The sequence below is a fragment of the Fusarium poae genome (genome assembly GCF_019609905.1).
Source record: "Fusarium poae strain DAOMC 252244 chromosome Unknown contig_3, whole genome shotgun sequence".
Taxonomy (NCBI): Eukaryota; Fungi; Ascomycota; class Sordariomycetes; order Hypocreales; family Nectriaceae; genus Fusarium; species Fusarium poae.
The window spans coordinates 677,764-699,575 of NW_025408661.1; the positions used below are offsets into that span (position 1 = coordinate 677,764).

Consider the following 21,812-nt stretch of genomic DNA (forward strand, 5'->3'; position numbering starts at 1 on the left):
TACAAGAGGATGTATCTAGGATAAGTCTTAGATTTCTAGCTCTAGATGGCTTTCAAAGAAAGGGCACATCGGGGTTCAGGACCTTGCTCTTCGTGACGTCATTATGGATAAGCAATCGAGAACGAAGGTCAATATCTCCCTTTCACTCAGGTCTATTCTGGATGTGGCGGATGATGACATCTGCCCCATTTGAGTCCATAATCAGCCTTCATGGAAAACACGGCACGTGCTTGGACATTTCCAGTCAGTCACGCATGTGAAAGCCACATTAGCCACGGTTCGGCCCGTGCGCGAAAGCTTATCTTACATTTACTGAATTAGGCAAGCGCCCTCTAATTTCGGCCGGGACTGTATGTGTATTCGACCTGTTGATCAAGAATCGTGTCTGTATGTCTTGGCTCTGTAAAAATGATGCCCCCCTCAGAACTTTAATATTTCCGGGTGCCATGCCACCTGTTTTAACAGGAATAGGCGTTTGATACTGTAATCGATTTCGACTTTTACTGTATATAGAATGCAAACCTGTTGCGATTTCAACTCTTATGTGACGTGTACCCCATAAACTTCATCTTGTCACAACAAATTAGAAGCAGACCAAACTGAACTATTTCAGTCCAAACCACCCATCCAATGACCGGCGGACCGGATACTTTGATATCGATCCAGGACTGAACAACTACATCTCGGTTCGAAAAACACAAACTTCATAAGCTATTTACTTGTACCACCCGGACAAGTATATATACACATCTCTTAAGCACCATGTAGAGTTCAGATCACCAGCTTTCAATAAAGCCTCTTTACCTAGATACGCTTACCTCGCTCTGTTCACTTTCAAAATATGAGAGACTTCGCAGCGCTTAGCATCACGCCCTACGCAATCTGCCAACATAAAACCTTGTGCGGACTAGTTTATCTCTTGGGAACCACAACCCTCACAAAACCAATGTCGATCATCTATATAATGATTCGAAAAAGGCTAGACTCATTTCCAAGAACTCTGAAAGTGAATATTCTTTCTATCATATTTATAATTAACAGAACTCTGGGTGACAGATCGTCTGATTGGAACTCACCGATGCTAGCCGATGTCCTGGGCTTTACTTTCTAGACCCCTATACACTTCCCAAGCACTAGACAAGCCAGTTGAGAAGCGGAGGCAACTAGCGAAGCAATAGACACCCATAGTGCTGGACCCGATTGAAAGGAGCCTCTAGTGACTTCTGCTAACCCGCGACCAGAAGACCATATGATGATAACAAATGCCATGAAGGAGGCAAACAAGCCACAAGCGCATATACTTATACTGATGATAATGTATGCAAGGGCTTTCAATAACCATCCGTTACTTGTTATTTGCAAAATCACAAGCAGCGTGTTTACGACCGAGTAGACGACTGATGTGGCGAAGCAAGCGAGACCAGCAATGAACAAGCTTTGCAGCGAAGGGAGATGCCCTAATTGCGTTACAAGGGAGCTAGCTCCGTCCGATAGATTATAGATGATGCCCAAGATCTTATCGTCGTCGACCGGGAACTTCATGCAGTCGGATCGACCGCCGCCATATTCCACACATCCGGTCGTGGTCCCGACTGCTAAAGCTTCTGGAACGAGCCCATGCAAAAGTGTTTCCCCGGCCGCAATTGCGCTAGTAATCTTACTTTGGACATCTTGAACGACATTTGTAGCTTGGGCGATCGCGATAGTTGCTTGTTTGGCAACGTCGCCGGCCCCTCCGACTACTTCTGTTACCTGGGAGGGGATACCATCTGTAGGGATGGGAAGACCTCGAGAGAAAATATTTCGACCTAGCTATACGTGAACGTACATCAGTTGATAGCGACCGTGTAGTAGCTGGGAAATCTAATACTTCAACTTTGAAGATGCCTTCTTTCTGGTTATCGCTATCATTGAGAAGTTTCGAACTTGCTAGAAATAAAAATATGGCAAGAGCGGTGTGAACCGCAAGTATGATACTAGCTCTAATTCTTTTGGACATAACGAACTACCAGATGATGAGGTTGGGACTACGGAGTATAAGTGAACGTGATGGCAGATCGACAGTATTAAACAACAACAAGCGGCCATTCATCGCCGCTTTATCACTTCCTCAAAAACAGTCCCATACAGTCACTAGTGGCCAATATAGACTTTTCTCGCAACCAATGTCGGGGTAGGATAGCCATATTAGGACTGTGTCACAACAGTACAAACCTATAATAAATGAGAGATGCAACTGACCCTCGGTGAATCAAGGAACACGGCCGCCTTGTTCAACATAACGAAGAGATAATATGATATCAGCCGATGTATCTTTGCAATTACGTAACATAGATGTACGATATGCCATCTTGAAGTGTCATACAAGAACCTTCATTCAAACTGACATATGGAACAGGTCGCCTCACAGCAGTACTGTTATCCAGTGCCGCGCATGACACCTCAGCCTACGCCCCCGTCCATTGAACCTCCAATTAACATACTTACACCTCCGATTAATCACCTAATGGTGACTGGCACTATCTCGGAGACAATGATGTCATTGCGACAAACAGAAACCCCGTTCCACTCTCCTATTAGTACACCGTCCACATTGTTCAGTAGCAATCTTTCAAGAACTGTCTGGGCCCCCCCCGGAATTGCCACTGAGACTCCAGTGTGGAACTCTTCAGCAAGCGCAGAACTTGGAACATCAAGTCTTATGCTGTGGTTGAGCTTTTTGGGTGCGATGGCTGTACGATGGCTGTAGCTTTCGATAGACTTTTATATTATGGTCCGCCTATGGTTCATTTCTATGAACCAATCAAGAACCCTAGATAGCATCCAAAATCTTTCTTGGCTTTGTCATTCTAATAGCTGTAGCCGACGCCAAACTGTGTATTTTTCGGACTGGTCTTAGTCTCCTCACAATTATGTCGACCAATCATTCAAAACTCGAGCTTGTCACCAGGGCGAATTGGATAAAACGTAGAATCTAGACACCCTTATTATTCAACACTTTTATGCGCCTCGTCGGAGGGATGAAGGTACTAGGTTCTTTAACGAAGACTTCAAATATCATATACACCTTACGCATGCCGTCTTTCCTGACAATGCCACTATCTATCTGCATCGCCAATGGTAGTTCCTGCTTTGATATGCCGGAAACAATACGTTAGCTGTCGTGATCTTGACATTCCTCAGTGCTGTATCCATTCATAGGCCCTTCCACAGCATTAAACCAACCCTCTCGAAGACTTTGGATTGTCCTCTCCATGTCATCCATCTTCAAAAACGCGTTCAAGATAAACGAATCATATCTTTCATTCCGCTCAATGGCCGCCTGCAAGTGTATCCTACAGTCTTGTAACTGCCGAATGGCGCATTCGTGCTGCGAGTTTAGATCCTCAAACTGCATTTTCAAGATATTGACTTCCTGTTCGCCTGACAGTGAGTCGCTGAAGGTTTCAATTGAGTGGTTGTTTCCTTCCAGTTTCGTACGCGTCATGTTATTATCCACGTTAGGTGTGGAAGGCGCTATATGGGGCGATTGGTAATAAGGTGCATAGTCGCAATTTGGACCTTGCACAACCGCTGAGGTCGGTATGGCTTTGAAAGTGTAACCAACCTCCTGGCTCAGCTGTCTACAAGCAGACATACTGAGGCTACTAAGTGTCTTTGAGAAGTGCCTCGCAATGAACTTGTTCTGGAAGACCCAGAAGTAACCATGTTTTTGAGGATTGTGGAGACTGACTTGGTCTAATTCGATCGAGAGACCTGGCTGATTGTCTGCAGGATGGTAAGTATGGTGTAGTGTTACGATTAGTTTAGTACTTACTGATATGCACCGCAAGTGTCTTTTTGCATTCTTCCCGGGTGTCGAGGTGATTCTTACGGCTTCTGGAACGTTTCCTTCCCCTATCTGGCGTAGTCATCACCTCAGGCATAGTAACAATGAGTACAAGACTAGTGATTCGGCACGTCAATAAGAATGGGCAGAGGAAAGGAGAGAGTTTTTTTCGAGAGACATATCTAATGAGAGTCCTTCAGGCTCAATTTTGAGTCGAGACCACCTCCTTTAATGATGTTCAGGTGTACATAGCACTCCATTCCTATAGTCCTTCAGGCTTTTAAGGTCAAAAACTGGCTTTGAGTGAGCCACATTAGTTGTGATAGACGCGGCCCTTAGATAGCCTTAGGGCACTTGCAGGTAATTGGTACCCAGCATTGCACATTCCTCTACAACAATACAGTATTGAGCACCGACAGTGCAACCAATTCTGTGCAGATCATGAAGGTATAGGGTATAGGCAGAAATTAGTTACTGAATTGAAGCACTTTAATGGCTTAGATAAGGTCGAAGTACCCTTGACTCGCACTGTTGAACGGTCTCCCCAGTCTTTAGGCAGCTGCGGTACTTCTGGATACTTCCCTCAACCAGCCAGAAATTGATTGTAGGCCGGTTTAAGGGCCTAATTCTGACGCAACATCTGCTTTTTGGGTAGAGTCATGTACTCAACGGTCCCCACCCTAGACTTGATATAAAGCATGTTATTTTGGAGCGGAAGCTGCCAATGCTCAATAGGTAGTATAACACTCTTTTATAAAGAAAGTCCTACAAATCTAAGAGGAAAGTATATCTTAACACTGTGTACACAACGATCTGCCACAAAAGGAGCGCATAGCAATGTACTTATCTTTTTAATGCAAGCGACAGTACTTATGGTTCGCACCGCTGATTTGTTCCCACTTCCCCAGATTCGCGACCGGAACTTCAGGCATCATCGTTACTTACGGATACTCCATTCGCCAAGCCAGAAGTTGCTTACGCACCCATAAGGCGGCCAAATTCTGACAGAGCATCTGCTTATGAGGTGGCATCATGTACCTAGATAGCCCCACCCTAGACTTTACAAACAGCGGGGGTTGTTTTTTATTGGACCGGAAGGTGCAAGTGCTCAGTACTGGAACTTCCTTTTTCAAACCTTAGTGACCGTAAAGCAACAGGCATTTCTCAGGTATTTCTCATAACAGAATTCGGCACTTTGAAAGACTAACTTACTTTGAAGCCCAATCACTTCCAAAATTCCAAGATGTTTCTTCAAAATTAAAAAAAAAAGTTGTTCGAACTTATGGCGTCAATTTCAAGACGTTTCCCAGATGGCTAGCCCTTGAAATGGCTGCTGAGCTAGTCCAGTATCTTGGAACAGAGCCCTCAAATCCGCACTCACCCGATCCTGTCTGACAGGTCCTCCATATTGTATGACAAAGACACGAATAAACCAGGGAACAGCGTCACCATAATATCCCTGCATGTTCAGTACCAATGAATATATAATTTCTTGCAAAGGCGTCTTGCAGCATACTTTGTTGTTCTCTCACTTCAGCTCTCAATATGACCAAGTAAAGTTTTAGGCATAACAATACAAATAACGAATGACAAAGTAAAGGACAGGTACGTGTTTCGATAGACGTAGAATCCTGCTGATTAAGAGGGAATCTAAACCCAAGAGCTCTGAAGGCACCGTACAGATTGAAATGACATTAGAGCGACAGCAACAGGCCGATCAGAGATGTTTTTTCATATAAATGACTTATTAGAAGACAAATTGACAGCATTGTCGTCTGCATGAGCTATTACATCACTGATGTTCTTATGCAGAGAGCTACAGCGTGAAGAGACAAGTCAATATGTCACGTCAAGTCAGCTAATTGGCTGGAAATGACGCTATCATGCCCGGCATCAAGAGCTCTTTACGACTCTACTGTCATCAATAAACACCGGTGACGAGTATCGCTGGGAAATCCAATCTGTGGATATGTTCCTACGAAACTCGAAAAAAGCCTTTTCGTGTTCATCAAGCGTAAAAGCATCTCGAATCCACTCTGGTGTGTTGTTTTTTATCTTTGAAATTATCCGGCTACAATGAGATTGGCGAATGCTCTCATTGCCGCTATCTGATGAAGTGTAAAAGTAACTTTGCTCCGGGGCGATATCTACAGGATTTCGTTCTTCCCCAAGCAGGCTACGCATTCTTCTCGAATGTCTAGAACCCATAGAGTCGCGAAGTACGTGCCCGTACCCAGAATGAGCCTTCCCCAAGAATTGATTATCCTGCATGTCAGGGAAAGTATTCAAAGTACCTTCGTCAACAGCCCTTAGACGCCCGACCTTGTCACCGTACTGCTGACTATCTGTTTCAGGTTCCTGTACAGATTTGGGACGAGTGATCAGGCAACGCACTGATTCACTCCGCCAGTCTCTGATATGACGCGCAACCTTTCTTGTTAGGCGAGGGGGGGGCAAAATCTCTCATTCCCTCCTAGTGAGCTTGGGGAATTGGCACTCAGGTTCAAGTCGTTGCTGAAAGGCACCAGAGGTTCTAGTACTGGGCGCTTTGTGTCATTTATTAGATCAGACTTGCAGAGCTGGCTGTCTGTGCCACACAAACTATCCCTTTCTCGAAAACACCTCAATTTATCGTTGATGTGGGCTTTCAAAGAGGCGTATATATTTCTTGTGCTGTCCTCCGTTTTGCGGGAGCGACTGGGCTTGGAGGATATCCTTACGCCATGGACAGTGCCGTCAGTATTGGTACCCATAGCTTCCCTGCGGATACCTCCATGACCAAAGATATTCAAATGTCCTGTCTGCGGGTTTTTGGTTTCTCTTTATGGACGGCGGCAGAAACCAAGCTCGCTGCGAAGGCCAGATAATCTATATGCGGAGTCCAGTTTCGAACTCCAGTGACAAGTACTGCCTAACCGTCTTTTTCTCTTCAGTATTCCTTTTAGCCTGACGTTTGTGGAAACAAGTTATAATGTCCAGATAAAGTGATTTGCTCAACTGTTGGGGGTAACGAATGGACCTTCGTAAGTCACGCAGCAACAACCTGATTTCGCCGATATCACCTTTCAAGCCAATTTCTAACTTCTTCCAAGGTGTAGTACATTAGATTACAGGTTCGAAATCAGATCAGATGTTTTCGGGACCTGAGGATACTCTGAGCATGAGTTTCCATCTTTGTCTCGTGTCTTGATGGGCTGCTCACATATTTAAGACGCCTAAAGACAATTTGCCGATCTACATATTTGTCTGTATAAGAAAGAGGAAGTATGAGTGTGGAATTTGGTGCAAGTTTGAGTGCTCTTGCTTCGTTTCCTCACGATATGTTAAATCAGCTGCAGGAAAAGCTGGAACTTGGCCGTCGATTACACGATGAGAATGTTCGTCTGAAGCGTCAAGTTGCGGAACTACAGATACGAGAGGCTCGACTTCTGTCTTATCAGAATACATGCGGAGAGATGGTTGCCACGCAAAGCGAATTGATCTTATCGTTGAACGCAAGGACGGATATAGGCGAGTCTTCTGCTTGATTTGACCTCTTAGCCAATCAGAAGTCCAAACCCTTACGCAATTTCGTTTTTGAGGGACCATAAGATTCAAATACTTCACCAACTTTGAACAATGCGACATGAGTGGCGCTGTATACGATTTCTTGTACAGATGATGGTTTCCATATTCAGTCCTTGTCAGACCAAGAACGCAAAATTGGTGAGTGCACCTGTCAGATATGTACGTATAGCAGTTAACTAGTCTGGAGATTACTGATTTGTGAATAGACGAAAGATTCAGAGTTGCGGCCAAGGAAGACAGGAGAGCTGGAGGGGAAAGAATTGTTAGTACTTCAGGAAGCAGCAACGACGGACATATTTAGAAGGTTTTGTAGGTGAACATGGACATTGGAGTTCAACAGTAAATTGTGTGAGAATCTGATTGTGACATGCTACCTTCAGCCTTACAAGGTGGAACAGAGAAAGAAAATAAACTTTGCCCATCGAATAACAGCAGTCAACTTTTGGATAGTGGACATATGCTAGGAGGTCATGTTTAAGCAAGGGTCTTCTGAAATCGTGCGTAGAGATCACCGAATCTTTCCAAAGACAGATCAAGAAGATCTGCAGTAGCCGAATAAGCATACGGCACTTTTACAGCTCTTATTGCATATTTCTAGAAGTTACCCATGCCGACCACCAAGTGACTGTATGAATGGTAAGGATAAATCAATTGAGGAAATGTCTCTAATATATCTATATAATCACCTGATACTGTCAAACTGAATTCTAATAGCTATGATTTCTATGCATTATTTGATACGCCTGAAATCAATGATCAACGAAACCATCTGCAACTGGCCTGAGCAAACATTCGGAGTAGCAATTTTATGCTTTATAGTAAGGTGCGAGTTCACAGTCAGTAGTCCACAATTGTAATTTGGAAGTGTCCCAAATCAGACTAGATGTGGCGTCCGCTCCACATCTCGACAGCATCAATACGAGGCCTGTCCTTGTCGCTCACTAACAGAATTCAAATTGGTGTCAGATGGCACAAATGGTTTAAAACTCCGATCAGTACCAGACTCGTTGAATAGATAGTACTAGGTAGTCTTTCAGATATTCCATGCTGTCAGGAGTTGGTATCAGGATGAACATTTAGTTTCCGAACCCCGAGATAGCAAGATGCTATTACGACCAAGAGGTGGTGGTGGGGTTCATCGTAGCCCTGGCTGTGCACTACGTGTGCACCACACTTAGCCCATTCTAGGGCTCTGTCCATAGAAACACGATGGTGGCTTAGTGACGGTGAACTCGCACCCTACTGTAATCAAAGTTCACTGCTGCAAGTCATCCTTTTCTTCAGTGATAGCGTGATGAGTTTGTGGAACACAATCAAGATCAGAATGCACCAACTCTCGATGATCGGATGTGCCGAAGGGGCTATTTAGTGCTTGCCGGCTGATAAGCCATTCTATGGCGAAAGGTGAACCGTTGATATGGAACTCCTCATCCGTCTCTTCCAACAAGGTAATCGAGATCGAGCTGCTGAGATTTGGTACAGAGAACCTTACCTCAAAACAAAGATCTGTGTTGATGTTTTCATCCGTGATCCTCACAAGCTGAGCTCCTACTCGGAATATCGCCGCTCTGTCACACAGCTGCCTGATAAATTCTTTATATTCTGGAGTGTGTGCTCTTAGCCGGCAGATGATACGGCCAGTACACTGGTAAGCTCCTCGCATATAGTATGGTGGACTGAGTTGGTCTAGTTCGAAAAGGAAAAGCTCAGCCCGCAGCTGGCGGCACAACTGACGAAGGCTCTGTGAACCTGCCGCTGTAGAATGGGCTGTTAGTTGTACGTGCTCTACCATACTCACCTCATCTAGCAAAGGCTCTTCCCCCATAAAGTCAACGTCGAATCGAAACAGCTTTGTGTTACTCGCGGCTCTCTGATGACTGAGGAGATGTTTCCACGTAACTTTTGAACCGGTTTGCTTCCAAAGAGCTCTCGAAAGTCTAGGAAAGAACCTTTCTGAAAATAGTCCCGATGAGTTGCTATCGTCGTCTGAAGCTGACCCAGTACCAAGAGAAACCACAACACTGGGCTCCGCCAGATCTGGACTTAGCAATGTTGCTTCGCGAATAGCAATGCACACTGGGTTGTTAACTGCAAGTCCACCATCTTGGAAAACTTCGAGGTCGCCAATACGTGCAGGTTTGAAGTAGCTTCAGATCATTTAGCCTTGATTGGTAGACCATCCGTCATTCTAACTTACTATGGTGCTGCGGTTGCGCATCGTAAACTGTCGGGATTTAGCTTAGTCTTGAAAGAGTTTTTCAATTTCTTACATCTGCCACCATTTGCTCTTCGCTTGCCCTTCTTGCAACTCGAGATGATGATAGTCTAGTCGAGATTAATACGGTATTACACCAAGTAGCACTCTGACTGATACCCACCTGAATCCTGAGCTTCTGCTGTGACACTATTATAATTCGTGGCAAGAAATACACTACCATCACGGGCCCTGGTCAATGTTACGCCTATATGAGTACCCATAGAGGTGGCTAGAGATATGTCGGCTGTACCACGGCTTTGGCCATAAGTTTCAATCAGTAGCTTCTCCAGCCCCTCAGCGCTGTATTTGCTATCAGTCAGAAACGTGTATATCAGTTCAAATAGCCATACGGCACTGGAAAAAAGTGGCAGACGGCTGAGTAGGCGGGTAAGACGCCCAGAGCGCTGAATGAATGATTGCTGGGCAAATTGTTTGAGATGACTCATGCAATCGTCTACGTTCCACCCCAAGATGTCCAAACAGGTCACCGCCAATGCACCTGCTATCCATTAGTGTTGCGGGAGGTTTAACAGTAAGCGAAACTCACCAGAACTAGTTCCGACCTTAACGTCGAAGCTGCGTTGTACATTGTAATACGGTATACCAATCTCATCTTGCATCGCCTTGAGGAAGCCAATCGGAGCGGACCCACGTATACCCCCACCATCAATACTCAAGACCCTGAGTCGACTGGTTTCAGGGAACTCTCGTATTAAAATTCCGTGGGCAGATTGACCGCAAACATGACATGATTCCGGTACAAACATCCAAGGGTCAGAGCTACTCTTAGGTGTAAACGTTCTGATACAATTTCGACAAATAAGATGTCCACATGGAAAGCCATATTGCGGCCGCCGCCTAATGCAGCTCAGGCACGTATCGTTCGACATGATAGTTTGTAAAATAGCAAAATTTCGTTTAAGTTGCTCAAGGTGCCAGTCACGTGTCGAACCAAGAGCTTGGGACTGTGCAAACTGAGTGAACATGCTGCACGATATTAATCTCACGGTTTCTGAGGGCGGCATTAACTTCTTAGAACTTGATGCAAGTCCTGAGCTGGCTTGGAAGCAAGGATCTTCATAAAGTTCATGGAAAACCTGGTGGCAGTCGAATGCTAAACCAGGTCAGTATGGGCGACGGAAGTATTTAGGTAACTTACGATGCATCCCAGGCGAGTAATGATCTAGCAGTAGACTTGAGGCGACTAACGGGATCGCCACCTGTTGGAACGTCTTGATTGAATCGAACTTTTCAAAAAAGCTTTTGATATGATGACTCAAGTCTCGAGCTACTCCTCGAAGAAGCCGAGAGATCTTCACAAAGCTGAGAGGCTCTGTAGATGAGCTCAAGGCTACGCTAGCAGCATACTGTAAGAAGTGAGAAAGATGGTGTACTGAAAAGATCGAGTCGGATCGTCTTCTGGCTTGTCTACTAGTATCTAACGCTTTTGATAACACCGGACCAAGCACTTGCCATCGGCGTGTCTGGCCGCAGTTTCGGCGTCTGCCTTTACCCGACATTCTGGGAACACCAACGAGATTGATGCTATGGAAACCTGAATCAGAGCTTCCATATTGGTGTTCTGAAACAAACCTATTGAGATCACATTCGTACCTCTGTCTTGACTCTTGTCTCACTACAAGTAGGATATGTGGGCGCACTGGGCTAGTCGATGGTGGTCCATTTCGGAGCCAGAAATGTAATCGTTTCAGCGACTCATCAAACTCTCCTAAATCATCGACGAATATGCATATAACATCAGCAGATGCAAACAGGGATCTCTGTAAAAGGTTTTCATAGTTGGGAGCCTCATCAGCAACGTGTTGTGTCGTGTCAGTCAGGACTTTGATAGCGTGACAAGGACTGGAGCTTAATGATGGCGGCTTGGGCTGCCGACCGGACACATCAGTATCCGCTATAATGATGCGCTTATGGCGGTTCTCTTTCAATGATGAAGCGAGCAGATGAATTTCACCGCCCGTCCTCGCCTGGATCCTGCCCGTCTGGAAACTTAGCTTCTTGAAAGCCGTCTGCTTCGATTGATTTCCGATTAACACCAGGAGGCCAGCACTCTCAGTATTGGGATCTTTGAACTCCTTCAAGATCTTTTGAGGTCGGTCTGTCACTTCTACGCCCCTTTCTATGCCCAGGCTCCATGGTTTAAGCCAACATGTATGACGGCATGGGCTCATGGTTGGTGTTTATCAAATGCTTTGGGAAAATGCCTGGGCCATGTTTAAATACCTACAACCTTGGTGCATGATTTGCCTGAACGTCTTTTGTCGGCCTTTTCTCGCTGTCATCCATATTTCCAAAATCAGGCATTTCTAGTGCCAATGGCCATACTCCGTGTGCTTTATTTGGACGAAAATAGTGTTCTATCGGCTTGCTACTGCTTCCAAAAAGGCCCCGCCTTTTACATGCAAAACTTGATACAGTTGAGAATAAAGAACATATCGTTAGATATTTTCCCAAGATACAGTACCGCAACTTGGAAGACATCCGAGTCTGGACGAGACGTCAACCTTTTCTTGGTATACCCTATACAAGCCCAACAATGTACAGTGGGCGTCGTACCAGGCTCTTTACACCCCCCCCCCCCCCCCCCAGCATATCCCCTTCCACTAGATCATGAAGAGAATTGGCATCGGTGTCCGACACTGTCTTGAGGTAGAATCACATCGGGAATAGAGAATCAGAACTTGTAACTCTATCCACGTAACGGCCAGGGTCCAAATGCGCCCGTTTGTCAGTCCATTACTCGACCAAACGGTGTTGCGCAGCTGGACTCTGTGTCGATTGGCGTCGCAGCCTGGTGGCTCACACGCAACAAGACTATTATGGGGAGTTGGGTTAAAGAAGGAAAAGATCTCGAATGAATGCCACGGCTTGTGAAATACTGTAGGGCTTTGTACGATTTGGCCAGCAGCACACGACAACGAAGCGATTCCGCTCATCTTCTAAATCTGAGCCTTCTCATCTGATGAAATCCATCTCGCAATGGATACGCACAAAGAAGCTATCTTGTGCATTGCCGAGAGAGTCCGCAGTTTCCACATTCGTGACGAACCTTTCCGGTTGTACCACGGGTCGACCAACAGCACGCGGCACTCGGATCGAAATGTTGACAATGTTGTCGATACTAGCGGGCTCAAAAACATCCTCGAGGTGGACAAGGGCAAGAAAACAGTTCTTGTCGAGTCAAATGTTACGATGGAAGCCCTTGTAGACGCGACACTACCGCACGGGCTCGTCCCGCTGGTCGTGATGGAGTTTCCAGCCATCACCGTTGGAGGCGGCTTTTCGGGAACATCGGGTGAGAGCAGCTCTTTTCGATATGGAGCTTTCGATGCTACCATCAACTGGATCGAGATCATCCTCGCAGACGGAACTGTAAGCAACGCTTCGAAATACGATAGGCAGGATCTGTTCTGGGGGGCTGCTTCAGGCTTCGGGACTCTGGGAGTTGTCACGCTATTGGAGGTGCAACTCAAGGACGCAAAGACGTTCGTCGAGCTCACCTACAAGGTCGTGTGGGGCTTCCCCGAGGCGGTCGAAACCATCAAGAAAGAGTGCGAGAAAGACGAGAACGACTACATCGACGGCATCGTCTACTCGAAAGACACAGCAGTGATGTGCATCGGACGTCTTGTGGATAGGGTACCGGCAGCGGCGATACCAAGACAGCTCAGCCGAAGGAAGGATGAATGGTTCTACCTCCATGTCGAAAAGGTGCAGGACGACCTGCGAAAGGGCTCGGTAGTTTGCGTTATCGATTATATCCCCCTACGGGACTACCTCTTCCGATACGACAGAGGCGGTTTCTGGGTAGCCAAGTACGCGTTTCAGTACTTCATCACACCATTCAATCGCGTCACAAGATACATCCTGGATCCTCTCCTCCGAGCCCGGGTCATGTACTCGGCAGGCCACAAGAGCAAGCTCTTCGACTACTACATGGTACAAGACGTCGGCGTTCCTTACAGCCACGCACTGGAGTTCCACAACTGGTTAGACAACAGGTTCGGCATATACCCTATCTGGATATGCCCGCTGCGCGTGCAACGCGATGAACCTAACTCGAACCACGGGCTTCACGCCGACTTCGGGAAACCCGGCGCCGTCGACTACCTCAACTTTGGTATCTGGGGTCCGCTGCGAGGAAACAGGCGCGATGCTATCGAGCACAACCGCGCTCTGGAGAGAAAGGTGGGGGTGTGCGGGGGAAAGAAGTGGCTTTACGCCCAAGCCTACTACACAAAAGACGAGTTCTGGTCGCTGTACGATAAGAAGTCTTATGATGAGCTGAGGAAGAAGTATGGGGCCTCGGGCCTGCCAAGTGTGTATGAAAAGGTCAAGGTGGATATCGAAGGTGATGAGGGGGTCATGAGGTCAACCGCGAAGACAAGGTGGCCCTTGAGGGGCTTGCACGGCGTGTGTAAAGCAGTTTTCAGGGGGGATTACCTGTTGCAAAAAAAGACCAACAAGTGAGCAGAACGTCCTTCGGGTATCCTCATGAAACATTCCTTTCAATTCAACTTATGATAGGCAGGCCCAGAGTGGTTTGGTCTTACTGCCAATTTCCTTGAACCGCTTTTCCACCTATGCGAATATCCGTGCCTCCACCCCTCAATCACAGCCTGTAGTTTGGTTGTAGTACTGTGCGCGCAACAAAGTAGGGAATATTGCTTTGGCCATTGGTAGTTTTCCATCCGGGTGTCTTTGGTATCACGCCACCAGTCGGCTAGCCTACTAACTATGCCAGTCGACGTATTTTCGTAGTATCTGACGATGCAATATAATCTGGTCTCTTCTCGCCTCTCCTTTTTCCATTGCACCTTGCCTTGAAATCTGTGCTGGCGTTTTCCCGTCTCTGGCACGCTTGCGATTCAAGGCTGTCCTGCGGCTCCTGCGGCTCCTACGGAGGATTGACCGATAAGGTGTTGTTCTTATGGGTGTTGATGGTCGGATTGAAGTCGGCGCTTTTGGAAGGCTCTACTAAGAATTAGCATCCATGTTGGTGTTGGTGGGTTGAGTTTTAACGTTACCTTGGTCATAAGTCGAGGCTTTCAGCTGACCTAGACCAGCTTGCCATTCCGCGACAACAGATTTCCATACCGTCGGCCAAAGTATTTTCATTAGCTCTTGTAAGTCGGCCAATCGCAAAGCCTCGGAACCTGCCACACTCGCGCTCAATCTTTAGCATGTGCTGTAGGCACACCATATCGTCCACTCTGTAGCGATCGCAACGGGAACTGCTGCTTTTGCTAATGCTGGCGCAGAATGTCATTCCCTTGACCTGGGAATATTGATACCAGCCCTGGAGCGTAGTGGGATATCGCTTTATCAGCTGAGCTAGCGGTACTGCTTATCAACGTCGTCGTGGGATGGGGCTGCGTTGTGCTCTTAGTAGGGAAGTACCCTCCACCCTCCACCCTCTGCTGACAGCTTCGAAAGTCGACCCCGATTGCTCCATACTTCACTCTATACTCTTAGTGTGATATCTCCCACGTCACCTAGAAATGTGCGTTTGATTATTCTTCCGAGAGTGGCTCAACTTTGATTCAAGAGCCTTGACAGAACAGGAGCGATCTCTTCTTTAATTAATTACAGTATTGAGCACTTGCATCTTCCTCTCCAACAATAACTCTCGTTTATAAACGAAGCCCCATATATAGTTCTTGAGTAAGTTTCCACACTGTGTACACACTTGTCTGATACAAAAAGCGCGCATCTCGATGTATTTACCTGATTGATGTAAGCGACAGTACTTATAGCTCGCACTGTCGATCTGTCTCCACTTCCCCACATTCGCGCCCCGGAGATCCAGGCAGCAGCGGTACTTCTAAGCCAGAAATTGCTTACGCACCCATAAGGTGGCCAAATTCTGACAGAACATCTGCTTGTGGCCCCACTCTAGACTTACAAAGAGCATGTTTTTTTTGGACCGGAAGGTGCAAGTGCTCAATACTGTACCTAACTATAACTACAGTACAAGAGAAAGATTAAAGTTGCTTGACCACGATGACTCTGACCGTACTGTTTCCCCTCACAATGTGACCCTTTACACTTGATCCTCGTTAGAGTAAGGCGATGATTGCGAACCAAGTGCTGATACCCCGTCCTCATTCTACATCAAGACGCTTTCTTTGTCAATGATTTCTCAAGTCACATTCCACATGGTTACAGCACTGAGCCTAGCCGGTCTAAGAAATAAGGGTTAATTCTCGCCGGTCAAATCAATCTCAAGCCCGCCATCACTACGTATTTTACAAGGATATTTGATGCCTTCAAAAGAAAGGTACGATTGGCAAATATGACGAGAACCGTACGGGATAACACCCTGGCTGACAAGCGCATCTAGAAAACACATGAATATGTGTATCCCTGACCAGAGCGATCCCACTTACCATAAGGTCGATAGTAGAAGTGATAGTCTCCAGCGCAGCATTGAGGCGTGAGTTTAATATTGCGCACCTTGGGAGTTCTGGCGTTTCTGATACGCTTGCAGCTAAGGCAAGTTAGAACAAGCTTTGTATTTTGGAAGATAGGCCAACCGAGTCCCATGACGGACAGCAGGATCGCTGCGGACACGAGCTTTTTGGGAGAAGACGAGTGAAGGTTCGTTTGCGTTAACTCTTCTATTTTCATGGCCTGTCTTGGACTCTGTTTGTTTCGCGAACGATACCGCTACCCGGATCTCCCCCACGAAAGGTAAACGCTTGATGTCGCGGTCGGTTGTCTTGCAATCAGCTTTCTCGTCTGCAAAAGGTCAATACTTGACTGAAGGCAGGCCTTGGTAGAATACAAACTGGATGATAAGTTCTGGAAGGTCAGACGTTCGGAGTAAGATGTACCGTTTTCTGCCGTAGTGAGACGATAGGAAATACTACCGATATAGTCGTTCGTGCCCTTCAAACTATCCCTGTGCACAGATTTACCAACAAAGAATTTTCCATCAACGTAAAGGTCAAAGGCTAAGTGGTTTGCGTTTTCAGGAAGCTTAAAGGTCGGTGATATTCTGTATTGGATGAAGTAGGTGCTGACTGCCTTGGACTCGATATAGCATTGTTCGGTGGGAATGCCCTTGCATGGTTCAGAACCGGCAGTTCTCGATGTCCGGTGAAGACAAGTGTATTCGGTAGCGGGGTCTTTGTCAACAAAAACGGTGACCGAAAGGCCTAAAACCTTGGGAATAATCATCATGTATGAGGGATAGAAAAAGAGCAGTTGCCTGCAAAGTAATGGGAGTCGTGGACGACCTTGGCGCCGTGGATTGGCAGGTGAGCTTAGAAAAATGAAAGTTTGTAGTTGCAATGTCTTGCGGAGACCAAAGGCGAAAAGGCAAACAGAGATTGGTATGTTCAGGTTAGAATTCCCGATATAGAGGACCGCATGTGCCTGGAGTGGAAGGCAAACGCGTCAATCCAAAGTTGAGAAAGGGGCATTATATAGGGAGCCTGACACAACTCTCCATCACAGCTGCCGTGCACGATCCAGCAACTTCTCAGTGAATTGAACCTTATGATAGGCAGTCTCCAAAGCGGTTAGGTATCGCTGTCCATTTCCTTGAACCGCTTTTCCGCCTCTGCCGAAGATCCGTGCTTCCATCCTCCCAAGCACAGCCTGCAGCTTAGTTGTGGTGCTATTACGCCCAGTCTCAGGATTCTGGAGATGTCGCTACAGCGAAGGGATGGGCGTGCTCGGTGGCGTAGACGCTACCTTGTCGTATGTCGGAGGCAGCTGTCCAGTCTGAGCAGAGAGAGAGCGACAAACCACCTTGGCTCCATTCCCACCATAGAGGTTGGACAAGTCATGTTGTCAGCTGCGAAGACCGCTGTGAGCTGATTTGTACAGACTCTGCCTACATGTGCGATTGATCGACTGCAGGTAGTTATCTCACAGCACAACTCCTTGGGCGTAGACGGATAGGGCGTTGTATCGGAGAGTTAACAGACAGCATCGATGATACTTCCAGATGGACCGCGACCTGGTATGAGAGGGCTAATCGGCGTTGTTGGGGACGGGGGATGTCTCCGTGTATTTGATCTTGATCGGTATGCTCGGCTCAACGGATGCGCGCGTCGTATCAAAGCGTGTCATATCGAATCGTGTCGTAAGGGTGATGTTACTGTACGAGGGTCGGGCTTGGTCAAAAAAGCGTCGCGTCGCCCCGTTGTCAACTAATGACAGCGGGCATCGTTCAATTGATCTTGGTGTCTAGTGAGTCTATCCTCAACAAGATAGTAGGGTCGACTAAACGAGTTCCAGGCTTACCATATCACTCGGGAATATCGCGGCTTACAACAGAACCGGGAGAATCAGCTCCGTCGATACGCGACCCATGGCCTCCAGACCATAGCTGGCAAGACTGAGTCAAGTCCATTGAACAGTCCTTGGTTGTTCCAATGGAGGGGGCAGATGAGAAGTTGCTGGCCCGAAGGGAACAAGCGACGTTTTTTTTTTTTTTTGACAGCCTGTAGTGACGGTTCACCGGCTTCCTGCGTGTCTGTGTTGTGCTGAACATTAGCGATGACAGTGACGGTGGGAGAATGGACTTGACGTATGAAAACAGACGCGATGTGAAACGACGCGAGGTGCACTCCGATATGGCGCGCGCTTCGGCACGACACATTTTGAGTGCGTACAATTGGTCGAAAAGGCCAGTCTTCCGCCTCAGGCAGCGTCGCATCTCAGGCTAGAGGCAGCCACGCTGACGACATCAACTTCTCATTTTAGAGGGGGTGGCAAGAAGCCGAACATCGAATTTGCTTGATCGATCCTACAACATTGTTCCAGAACTATGAAGATTTTTCCTTTCCAACTGTAAGAATCCTTCGCGTTGAAAGTGAAAGTATGCTAGGGAAGGTCAGGTCTGGCCATAGAGAAGGCTCAGTACCGATTGTTCGACGAAATACCTCAACTGGAGGTTATTTCTATTGGCGGTACAGTAAAATGGAAGCACTAGTAAGAGGAGAAGCCTGGCGGTATAGCGCACATCAGATATGTCTATACATGCTGGATTCAGACAAGCTGGATGCGGTACAGAGTGGTGCGAGTCCAGCGTCAGTAATTTATTATTGTAGTTTTATTGAGAGTGCCCCAAAATAGACTAAACGTGGCGCATGCCCAGTGTACAACCGACACTAGTATGATCCCCGTCCTTCGTACTCACTAGCAGCATTTAGATGGGCATCAGTGATCCCAAGTGAATTTAGACTTCATGTAGGACCGGACAAAATGAAGAGGATGAGCCAGGCTGGCTATTATAAGAGGCAAACGGATTTAATTTGATTACAATACGGATCTTCGAAGCCCGGACGCCGAAATATCTAGATCCTGTTATGACTGAGAAATGGCGAGGTTGATTTTGGCTCTGGCTGTGCATATGGCATGCGCCGCGCTTAGTCCGCTTTGGGGCACTTCCATTAAAACTACAATAATAAACTACTGACGCTGGACCCGCACCGCCCTGTACAGTATTGGACAATATGATTTCTTCTATTTACTCAGTTACTGTACATCGCCTTATACACTCCTGAAGTTTTGTCAAGAAACAGAATCTTTAAAGGATGCCTTCGGTAAGGTATTACGGTTTACATGTTCTGGGGGTACAGTTCGTTATGAATAAATATAACTAATGCAATTACTGACAGCATTAGCTATCACCCAATTGCCTCTCCGTAACCACATCCTAGGGTAAATGCTCCTGTATTCATGGTTATCCATGAACTTTTGGCGGTCTTACATCAGGTTTGGTAATACACAAAGCTTGACTGGCTGACAGTCGCTTGATCGATTATGATAAGATACAAAAGCACAACCAGCCATTTTTGGCCATTTTCAATGTTGCTGGGAAATGCTCTGCTAATCCAACATGCGCAAGATAAGGTCTCGGCCGTAGAGAATACTTGAAATACTGTATTAGGCAGTACTCCATATTACGATATCTGTCACCAACCTGCTATGGGCCTAAAACATCCTCCCTCTCATGACTGTTCGAAGTCTCAATTTGAAGCCAAGTGCTTAGCATACGACACTCCTAGAGGACGAAAAGAGACCACCATATTGACAACGTATACATTTGCTCAACAAGTGATACGACTCAAGCTATATATGACAGATCGTCTTCAACTGCACGCCTTACTCTAGTTGGATCTTACATCTTTCTGCGCGATAGGGGAAACTGCAGCTGATTCCCAAAACGATGAACCAGAGTATACGAGCTGAAAGAGGTGCTCTCAACATCCCGTATCTTGCTCGAGGCGAAACAAGCAGGCAGCCAGGCGGTGCCCAATTTGATGAAGGCATTGGAGTTTCAAGCTTCATCGCAGCACTAAGCAGTGGTTTTATAATTTTCTTGTTGCAGCTCTTACTCTTCTTACTGTTGAGGAACAAACTAAGTCATATCTTGTAAGGCCATCTGCGTGCACTATGAGCTTTTAAGACACTAAGTCTCCTAGTAATAAAACGAAAACGAAACGGCACATTGTCTCAAGTAAGCCTGACTTGGAACCTCTGGGATTACTCGCCTCCGTCAAACAGTCATGGAACAGAGGTGATTTGGACATTGCAAAGGAATGTGGTCTCGATGCCTACTTTTTCCTTCGCTACTTGAGAACTTTGCTCCTTGCATTCACCCCATTGACGACACTTGTAATACCTGTGCTGATTCCATTGAACTATATCAACGGGCGCGGTCATCGCGTTGATGCCGATGGACGTGCTAAGGATGAGGGTGATAATACACAGGTTACCGGCCTGGATACGCTGGCCTGGGGCAACATTCGACCGAGCAATAGCCAACGCTACTGGGCTCATCTTGTGATGGCCGTTACTACTGTTGCATGGGTTTGTGCATTGTTCTTCTTTGAAATGAGAGCCTATATCAAAGTACGACAAACTCATCTTACCAGTGCTGACCATCGATCAAGACCTTCAGCAGCAACAATTCTTGTCAATTCCATCCCTGCTAGTAATTGTAATGATAAGTACCTGAGACAAGTTTTTAACCATTTTCCGGGAGGAGTGAAGAACATATGGATAAACAAAGACTTGTCCTTGCTCCTTCAAATGATCAATCGGCGAGAATTGCTTGTTCAGCAGCTGGAAGTTGCAGAGACAACCTTGATCAGAAAAGCTCATAACGCTAAGAAACGTTGTCAGGGCAAAAATATAACGAGATATTGGCAACGTCTCTTTCCTACAAATTTCACAGACACCAGGATCCAAAGACACAGCAGGAGCAGCAGCCTCATTACCAGTGAGCTCTCGACTACTGACTGCGAGAAATTCAACAGCAGGGGAATATGGGAAAAGTTCATTAGTAAGAGTGACCGGCCGACACACAGACTCCCATACCAGGGATTGCACTGGTTGCCCCGTATTGCGCCTTTCTCCGAAAAGGTCGACACCATAAGTTGGTGTCGGAAAGAGTTAGATGAGCTTAACACGAGAATTGAGGAGCAAAAGGGACTTTATGACGACCTCCCACCCGCAAACTCAGCATTTATCCAGTTCCACAATCAGATCGCGGCGCATATGGCTTGTCAAAGCGAGATCCACCACCTCCCAGAGCATATGACACCCAGAAGCATTGGATTTTCCCCCGATGAGATCATTTGGACTAATTTGGCTTTGTCCTACAGATCTGGTTGGGTTCGTACCATAATAACTTATGGTGTCTTGTTCCTGATGCTATCGTTCTGGTCAATTCCAGTGGCTTGGACGGGCGTCCTCAGTCAGGTAGATCAACTTATTCAAGGCTTCGACCTACTTTCGTTCATTAACCACACAGAGATGCTCAGGCATGCTATCTCAGTAATTGCCGGTTTATTGCCGACCATGGCGTTAACAGCACTTTTAATCCTTCTACCATTGTTTTTAGAATATTTGGCGGGTTTCAAAGGAGTTAAGACCTACTCTCTGAGAGAAGAGTTCGTCCAGACTTTCTATTTTGCTTTCTTGTTCATACAAGTATTCCTAGTTGTATCCATTGCCTCATTTTTCACAGCCTCGATTAGAGAGCTAGTCACGAACGTCCGGGGCGTGCAGGAAGCTAGTGAAGTGATCAACATTCTTGCTCAAAACCTCCCTAGAGCATCAAATTACTTCTTTTCCTATATGGTGCTCCAGTCCTTCTCTACCAGTTCCGCAACG

At 46.5% G+C, this 21,812-nt stretch overlaps 6 protein-coding genes across 6 annotated transcripts; 1 reads left to right on the plus strand and 5 right to left on the minus strand.

The window, feature by feature from the left end:
- Positions 1–1,107: 1,107 nt before the first annotated feature.
- On the minus strand, positions 1,108–1,999 carry FPOAC1_013805 (uncharacterized protein; the record flags this gene model as incomplete). Its single annotated transcript, XM_044858146.1, has 2 exons — positions 1,108–1,812; positions 1,871–1,999. The coding sequence occupies 2 exons, from the start codon at positions 1,997–1,999 to the stop codon at positions 1,108–1,110; spliced, it is 834 nt and encodes a 277-aa protein (XP_044700970.1).
- A 1,155-nt stretch (positions 2,000–3,154) lies between these two features.
- FPOAC1_013806 (uncharacterized protein) lies at positions 3,155–3,926 on the minus strand (the record flags this gene model as incomplete). The annotated part of the gene is made up of 2 exons (XM_044858147.1): positions 3,155–3,768; positions 3,818–3,926. 2 exons carry the CDS (start codon positions 3,924–3,926, stop codon positions 3,155–3,157), a joined length of 723 nt encoding a protein of 240 aa, XP_044700971.1.
- A 4,725-nt stretch (positions 3,927–8,651) lies between these two features.
- FPOAC1_013807 (uncharacterized protein) lies at positions 8,652–11,845 on the minus strand (the record flags this gene model as incomplete). Its single annotated transcript, XM_044858148.1, has 6 exons — positions 8,652–9,543; positions 9,594–9,620; positions 9,667–9,721; positions 9,775–10,152; positions 10,201–10,767; positions 10,813–11,845. 6 exons carry the CDS (start codon positions 11,843–11,845, stop codon positions 8,652–8,654), a joined length of 2,952 nt encoding a protein of 983 aa, XP_044700972.1.
- Positions 11,846–12,653: 808 nt separating this feature from the next.
- FPOAC1_013808 (uncharacterized protein) lies at positions 12,654–14,144 on the plus strand (the record flags this gene model as incomplete). Its single annotated transcript, XM_044858149.1, has 1 exon — positions 12,654–14,144. The coding sequence occupies one exon, from the start codon at positions 12,654–12,656 to the stop codon at positions 14,142–14,144; it is 1,491 nt and encodes a 496-aa protein (XP_044700973.1).
- Positions 14,145–15,873: 1,729 nt separating this feature from the next.
- FPOAC1_013809 (uncharacterized protein) lies at positions 15,874–16,859 on the minus strand (the record flags this gene model as incomplete). Its single annotated transcript, XM_044858150.1, has 4 exons — positions 15,874–16,013; positions 16,064–16,164; positions 16,211–16,415; positions 16,466–16,859. The coding sequence occupies 4 exons, from the start codon at positions 16,857–16,859 to the stop codon at positions 15,874–15,876; spliced, it is 840 nt and encodes a 279-aa protein (XP_044700974.1).
- A 1,075-nt stretch (positions 16,860–17,934) lies between these two features.
- On the minus strand, positions 17,935–18,288 carry FPOAC1_013810 (uncharacterized protein; the record flags this gene model as incomplete). Its single annotated transcript, XM_044858151.1, has 1 exon — positions 17,935–18,288. The coding sequence occupies one exon, from the start codon at positions 18,286–18,288 to the stop codon at positions 17,935–17,937; it is 354 nt and encodes a 117-aa protein (XP_044700975.1).
- Positions 18,289–21,812: the final 3,524 nt, after the last annotated feature.